We start from the raw sequence: 8240 nt of genomic DNA, 5'->3' as shown, positions 1-8240 counted from the left end.
ATATATAAGCTATATTCGATACAGTATTACCTAATACACTTATACTTAGTGCATAGTATAGCGTAAGTATATATATTATATATATAAGCTATATTCGATACAGTATGACCTAATACACTTATACTCAGTGCATAGTATAGCGTAAGTATATATTATATATATATATATATATATATATATATATATAAGCTATATTCGATACAGTATTACCTAATACACTTATACTTAGTGCATAGTATAGCGTAAGTATATATATTATATATATATATAAGCTATATTCGATACAGTATTACCTAATACACTTATACTTAGTGCATAGTATAGCGTAAGTACATATATTATATATATATAAGCTATATTCGATACAGTATTACCTAATACACTTATACTTAGTGCATAGTATAGCGTAAGTACATATATTATATATATATAAGCTATATTCGATACAGTATTACCTAATACACTTATACTTAGTGCATAGTATAGCGTAAGTACATATATTATATATATAAGCTATATTCGATACAGTATTACCTAATACACTTATACTTAGTGCATAGTATATAGCGTAAGTATATATATATATATATTTACCTAACCTGTCCAGGACGTACCTGCAGTCAATTGGCATAGTACTAGCACATACAAGTACTTTCAAGACTTCTTCAGGAAGTTTTTGTAAATCCCAAGACTACTTTTAAATAAAAGACAACACATTAATTTTGAAAAGAAAAGGCTACACACACACACACACACACACACCACACACACACATATATATATATATATATATATATATATATATATATATATATATGAGAGAGAGAGAGAGAGAGAGAGAGAGAGAGAGAGAGACACGCACGATTCGTAGTACTATTCATCCCTTGTATTACAAAAGTATTAACGGCTTACATTTATATTATTTAGATAGTAAATACAAAAGTGATTTTTAATTTTGACCATTGTTGACCTGAATAGAGACCAACTTTGGTCGCCATTTATTCAAGAATTTAGTTTAGCGACCAAAGTTGGTCGCTATATTTAAATCAGATTTAATTATATTTCATATAATATTTAAATTAATAATATAATTATTAAAATTGTATAACTGGGTCCCATTTAAGCGACCAAAGTTGGACGGTATCTTCCTACCCTTTAAGTTGCGACCAACGTTGGTCGCAATTTTTATATTATATATATTTATATTTTATAATTTTTTTAAAATAATAATATAATTATTAAAATTTTGTAGGTGGGTCCCACTTTAGCGAACAACATTGTAGGTGGGTCCCACTTTTTAAAATAATAATATAATTATTAAAATTTTGTAGGTGGGTCCCACTTTAGCGACCAACATTAGTCACTAATCTCAGTAAATGTTTGACCAAGAAAGTCTGACCAGTCCAGTCAACATTTTGACTAATATAGCGACCAACCTTGGCCGCTATTTTGTTTCTTTTATTTATTTTATTATTTTCGCTAGTTTAGCGACCAACTTTGGTCGCTTTTTCTCACAGACCAACTTTGGTCGCTTTTTTCCGGATTTCTAGTAGCGACAATCTCACACCACATGTCACCAGCCAGTCTCATCCAATAATCAAAGTTTTCCTACGTTATGCTTTCCAATCTGCATTTGACTTAAACAGAAAAGTATATAGATAGCCAGTCTCATCCAAGAATCAAAGTTTTCCTACGTTATGCTTTCCAATCTGCATTTGACTTAAACAGAAAAGTATATATACTTGAAATGAAAGATGAAGTGATCGATCAACGGATGGTAAGTGATTTAATTTCCAAGTTACATATACAACACTTATATATGAACTAGCTTGTAGTAAGATAATTCATGAAATTCAAGAAAATAGGACCATATGGCATTGGACAATACCACTTTAATCTTTCACCCGATTCCAAACGAAAAAATATATAGCATCACCAACAGTCAGCTCTGACTTTCATACTGAAAATGACTGCTGATGATGTTATATATCATTATATTCAATAATCCTTGAGGATAGAGGCTATATAGCTCTATTGTATCGTCACTTCATCAATGTCTCGGTAGTAACAGTGTAAAATATCTTTTCACTGTCAGTGTATCAACGTAAATCCCATCATCAGAGTAAACACTCGTTACATCAAAATCCTGATCCACCTAGAGCTGGAGCCCAGTAATCGGCGCCCGTGTCGCTTCCTACATTTTGCATGCAAGAAATAGGAACCAAGCACAACCCTCTACTCCTTAAATCCTTTGTTTTGTGTTGAGAATCCTATATATAAACATTCATTTGCAGTTAGTAAGTTGTAACTACAGGATAAAGGAAGTTGGATAATTGCTAATTAAGGCTATGATCAGTAGAATAATTTCAATATTTCTTTCGCCGATTAAGATACCAGTAAATGGCAGTTTTGTCACATACATGAAAGAGTTTAAGCTATATATATACTATCAGGGTACAAGTTTAATTTATATATACTGTCAGATAAACTGCTCTATTGTCAAGGTTTCAAATTTCACTTCGTATGGAGGCTTACTTGAAGATATCCTTTAGATGACCTGTTAGTATTGAAAATACGTAACACTGACGATGTGTATAACTTAAACTCTAGGCAAAATCATGCATATATACCTGCTTATATGGCGGACCTCCTTTTCAGGCAACTACGATCCAAAAACTAGATGAAAATTAAAGGATCAGAATTAAATCAGTATCTATGAGACATGCAAGAACCAAAAGACTCCAGTTCAAAACTTTAGCCCTTTTTTTAACTAACTACTGTATATTAAGTCTTTTAGTTTTTTTTTCCCTTATTACGAAATCATGCAGTTGAAGAACTTCAATTATTGTTGGAGTTCATGAAGTTGGGAACTTAACTTCATATCTCCTTAAGATCAATTTTTCTATGAATAGAAACTCTCGATATATGGTGCTTGATTTACAAATGTAATGTCTCTCTTAGCTTGCTTTTAGTAGTGAGGGATCCAATTAAGCAGGCATAATATACTTTCTCCGGTCCACCATAAGTGATCATTTTATCTTTGGCATACCCGTTAAGGAAATACGAACTCCTAGAGAAAAAATATGTATTCACTAAACTAACCTTAATTAATTGTTACATTGACACATTAGAATATGTAAATAAGAGCAAATTTGAAAAAACAAAATTAATTCCTTCTTGATTATGTAAATGGACACTTATGTTGGATCAAAACAAAAAGGTAAAATGATCACTTATTGTGAACCGAAGGGAGTATCAAATTTGTTTGGGCAGTAATAAACAACTACTCCCCCATTCCAATTTATGTGAACCTGTTTGACTGGACACAGAGTTTAAGAAAAAATGAAGACTTTTCGAATGTGTGGTCCTAAACAAGTCAAAAAGGGGCACAAATTATTTATGTGGTTATAAAAGCTTCTCATTAATGGTAGAGTTGTAAGTATAAGCTAAATTGTTACCAAATTTAGAAAGAGGTCATTCTTTTTGGAACAGATCAAAAAGGAAATAGATCCGAGGCGGATTCAGACTTTTAAGCTTATGGGTTCCTATAATAATCTCAAGTTAATCTACATGATAACTGGACCAACGAACTGGGTTCCAAGCTAAATATTCTTATATTTTTAATGAATTTTTTAGTATAAATACATGGTCTATGCAAAAGTTATTGGGCTCACGAGAACCCGCACTGTTTGCTCTACATTCGCCCCTGAAATGGACTATATATATTTTCTTGAATTCAAGGGAGAGATATTCTTCATAATTAATCAATTAATAACATATGATTAGTCAGTCGCACGTGTATATATATGAATGTGCGAGACTACAGAATCTTGGTCGTGCATTGGAAAATGTGAAAAGAAAATGCTACTACTATATAAAAGGGTACTCACTGATTGTTGGGAAATGTGACCCATGCTTCCTGATGGATTCCCCAAGTATGGAGAGCTTAATGCCTGCATTGGTGCACGAGAGAGCAAAAAGTAAAATCAAATTTACACCAGAAATAGCAAAGATAATTCTCTGCTTTTTTTCCCTTGATGTGTTTAATTCTCGTATTATCAAGTCACTTAAAACATAATTACAGTTAATAAGCCGTAATAACACCATCAACTCACTTAAAGATGATTATAGTGCATGACTCGTAATAATTAACACTATTAGGTCACTTAGGGGTCGTTCCGTACCTGAGATAAAGATAATAATTCCGAGATAAAGTTTGGAATTATTTTTTTACTCATATTTGGTTTGGGGTATTAGCTAATTTCGGTATAACTTTTACATTAAAATCATGGGATTAGTTATTCCCAAATAAAAGGTGTGATAACTAATCCCATAGCATATATCCTGGGATATCCCATCATTGTACCAAACGACTCCTTAAAGATAATTACAGCTAACTATCTATAATAAGTAAAACTAGTTACCTAAAAAACAAAGAAGCACTAACCTGCTACAACTGTATACTCCCTCCGTTTCAATTTAGATGACATACTTTCTTTGTTTATCCGTTTCAAAAAGACTGACACATTTATAATTGGAAATAATCCAACTTTAAGCATTATATTTTACTCGTTTTATCCTTGATGAGAACCTTTTATAACCATACAAACAGTGGCGAAACCAGAAATTTACTCAAGGGTGTTCAAACTTGTAAGAAGTGAAAAAAAATCTCCAAGAAAGAGTGTTCAATTTGTGTTATATACCTCTAAAATCTAATATTTTACCTATACATGCAGTGTAAGACCACCCTTTACAACATGTAGCTTCGCCCATGCATACAAATGTCATACTCCCACAAAACTTTTACCCCTTAAGCTTTTAAGACCACAAGTTTCAAAAATCTCCCTCTTTTCTCTTAAACTTCGTACCGAGTCAAACTAACTTATCAAAATTGAAATGGATAGAGTAACAGTACTATTAATGTGGAGTAGAGTATAATATATGTTAAATGCGCTTTTGAAAATAAGGTAGAAAAGGAAGAAAAAAGAGACCTGAATTTGACCCTGAAGGAATCTGACGTAGCCAATAGCTTCTGACAAGACGGAGGCTGTATCAGTCTGCAAAAGAGAAACATGACATGTCTATCTCAGCAAACACACAAAGCCATTTTATTCTTTAATTTTCTCTCTTTTTCTTTCTTCTTTTTGTGTTGAAAACTTTAAGACAGGGCTTTATGGGTAAGATTAAAGCATAAGGGAATCTTGATGTGTTTCTGCAATATGAGTTTCATTATAAACTATATCAACTGTCCTACACTAATAACAATTAAATTGCTTCAACTTATATACATTGACAACGTAAAAACTTTTAAATTATCAATGTATTTAGCCTATTGCAGTAGCTAACCTAACTTATTTTCTAGGTTATCTACCACTTTTTATGAGCAATTGTATGTAAATATCGTCTGGGGCATAGTTAAAAGCCCGTTAGGTGTTAATTTTTTCATTAAATATGAACAAATATTAAATTTAGAATCAGTTATTAGCACTTGAAATCGTTATTTCAAAATTCAGAATTCATAAAATTAAAATCTTTCCGCCTGTGAATATCGTGACTTAATAGTGTAAGAAAGTTAAAAATTAAACTCTCATTAATTACTTTACCTTTCCAAATGGAGAAACAAGTTGGTGAAGTGCTGTTATTCTATCCCCTAGCTTCTCCTTTCTTACCTGCTTTAAAAAAAAGACAACAAAATTCTGTCAAGGGAATTTTATTTTGCTACATTATTTTCAGTAAATATAATTTCTTGTTATTATTCGAGTGTCTAAATTAAAGGAGAGAAATTTGCCTTTAGAGAAGGTTGGGCTGAAGAATGCTGAACCCTAGCTTTTTTACTTATTCCACCACTGCTTGTGCTGTTACACTTTAATGGAGGCATAAAATAAAGTCAATAAAGTCAAGAAAAAATTACCCACTAAATTAAGTTCAAACTTAATACTAATAATTATCAGCCAAAAAAATTAGGAGTAGTAATTAATTAACCTCTCTTTTTGGATGATTAATTCGTAATGGTAATCATGAACTTATTTTGGCATTTATATATATCACTTTCTACTTTTTAAAATGTTAATGATGAACTTATTGACTTGTATATATATATACAAAGATGAGATGTAGAAATCAACTTTTTACCCTATCTTCCTTTTTCTTTTTAATTTCTTACCTCAGATGAATTGTCTGGATGTTGATGCTTGAGTTCCCCCTTGTTTTTATTACTGGAAAAGTTCAAAACATTATGGTTTAATAAACCTGTTGTAATACAAGAGCTAGCTGGTGATGGCATATCTTGATGTTGAGACCAAGAATTAGCAAGAGGTCGACACGTGTATGCGGCGTGTTTGGTAAAATCCGTTGATAATTCCAGTTTTTCTTGTAGTGATGCTTGAAATTCATTTTGGACATGATGATGATAGTCGTATAATTGGCCAAGCTCTGGCTTTACATCATCAATATTAGGATTAACCCTAAAATTAGAAGGTGATGGAATATGAACTGAATTCAAATTTTGGTCTTCTGAATTTCCTCCTTGATGAAAAGGACTAATACCAAACTTTTCTTCATCACCAGAAAATCCACTCCTGCAATTTGAATTGAGATTAGTAATTAATTAACAGCATAATTAATAAGAAAAAGTTTCACGTTAGTCATACTCTAACATGGTAATACCAAGACTCAAAAATAAAAATATTATAATTAAGAAAAAAATTGCTTTAGGGCGAATTCTGAGTGTTCAACTGTACTCGTTTCTTGCTACTTGAACTATGTATACATGTACATATAATAAAATTATAAGTACTCATTTTGAACGCGTTGAGTCGTTGTCTCTAGATCTTGTATTCGCCTCTGCTCATAACATGAAGAATTTAAAAAATAGATCAAATGATAATTATTAGCTCAACCAAAGGGGAAAGTTTTTGGAATGACAAAAAATAAAAATAAAAATTCAGCCTTTGAAACATGATAAAGGTAAACAAGAATTGAACCAAACTACGTAAACATGACAAAGAAAAGACTGAGAGAGAAATTAAAGATATGTATTTACAGAAGTAGTTGGCTCAATGAGCGAGCTGGGAAATCTTGGTTTGAATTATCAGCTAAAGAAGAATTAGAAGCTCCGTAAAAATGCGAAGAAGAAGAAGACGAAGAAGAAATATGCTCAGATTGTTGATGCATATTATTTCCATTCATTAGCATACTCCACCAATTAGTAGGGTTTCCAGCCATCATTTGCTACTGCTTATGATTATTGACTGATCCTCAACTCGAAGATTATTTTTTGTCTTTTCTCTGTATGTTTTGAACATCTATACGATCCTTCATCTTCTTCTCTGTGGGTTTTTCTCTTTCTCTCACTACTTTTTGATCTAGTGTACAAATCACTAGTTGTTTATTTTTTCCTTTTTTGTGCAAAAAAACGAGGCTTCGTTGAAGGCTTTCAAGGCCGTATTTGCTTTACTCATAAGAGGTTGAAGAAACCAATATATCATTGTCAACTGAGTAACATTTACTTAGTAGTATTTCTTACTTGTGGGGTTGAGAAGCTTTATGATTGTATTTTGTTTTCCTCTTATTGATCCTTTCTTTTTATTTATTTAGTACTAGTATTTATTTTTGCTTGCTTTAGCTTTATTGTAAAGTGGAGGCAGAAAAGGGATGGTGGGTCAGGCTCAAAAACAAATGCTCGTTGAGTTTTTTTAAACTTACATCGACTTGGAGTGGTAACTAAGGGATTGTTCTTTTATGTTGCTACTAGATATAGAACTGCATTCTTAGATCTTATCATGTAAAACAGAAGCGTGCTCTTTTACCATAGCAGTATGAGCAGAGGCGGAGCCAGAATTCGAAGCTAATGAGTTCGAAATTTTAATCTCTTTAAGTTACTGGGTTCTAAATTGTTAATTCGTACATTCTTAATGAATTTCTTCATACAAATACAGGAGTTGGACCGAAATTACTGGGTTCGCCGAACCCTTAAGAGGCACGCTAGCTCCTCCCCTGAGTATAAGTTTCTGTGAATGATACTCTATTAATTAATTAGTATCAAAAGCGGAGCTATAATTTAAAATTTATGGGTTCAAGATTCTAGTTTATTTAAGTTGCTAAGTTCTAAATTAATAATTTGTACGTACATATTTAAATTTCTTAAGTCAAATATAATTATGTTTGGATTAAAGCTGCTGAGTTCGGCCGTATAAAAGAATTTTTAGTTGCACTATAAAGTTATTCAAAACTACATATCC

The 8240-nt window shown here is 31.8% G+C and overlaps 1 protein-coding gene across 2 annotated transcripts; it reads right to left on the bottom strand.

Annotated features, from left to right (window-relative positions):
- Positions 1-1748: 1748 nt before the first annotated feature.
- LOC107790948 (uncharacterized) lies at positions 1749-7557 on the bottom strand. 2 transcript variants are annotated; one of them, XM_016612922.2, is made up of 8 exons: positions 7043-7557; positions 6164-6578; positions 5789-5863; positions 5604-5669; positions 4992-5057; positions 3891-3953; positions 2631-2676; positions 2133-2270 (listed from the first exon to the last, which is right to left on the bottom strand). In XM_016612922.2, the coding sequence occupies exons 1-7, from the start codon at positions 7225-7227 to the stop codon at positions 2635-2637; spliced, it is 912 nt and encodes a 303-aa protein (XP_016468408.1). In that variant the 5' UTR covers positions 7228-7557; the 3' UTR covers positions 2133-2270; positions 2631-2634. The 2 variants fall into 2 exon arrangements, with proteins under 2 accessions (XP_016468406.1, XP_016468408.1); XM_016612920.2 differs by lacking the exon at positions 2631-2676 and having other exon boundaries at positions 1749-2270; positions 7043-7554.
- Positions 7558-8240: the final 683 nt, after the last annotated feature.

Source organism: Nicotiana tabacum, chromosome 8, assembly GCF_000715075.1.
Source record: "Nicotiana tabacum cultivar K326 chromosome 8, ASM71507v2, whole genome shotgun sequence".
In the NCBI taxonomy this organism is placed as follows: domain Eukaryota; kingdom Viridiplantae; phylum Streptophyta; class Magnoliopsida; order Solanales; family Solanaceae; genus Nicotiana; species Nicotiana tabacum.
Note: the sequence above shows the minus strand (reverse complement) of the source record. Positions and strands in the feature narration are given on the sequence as shown.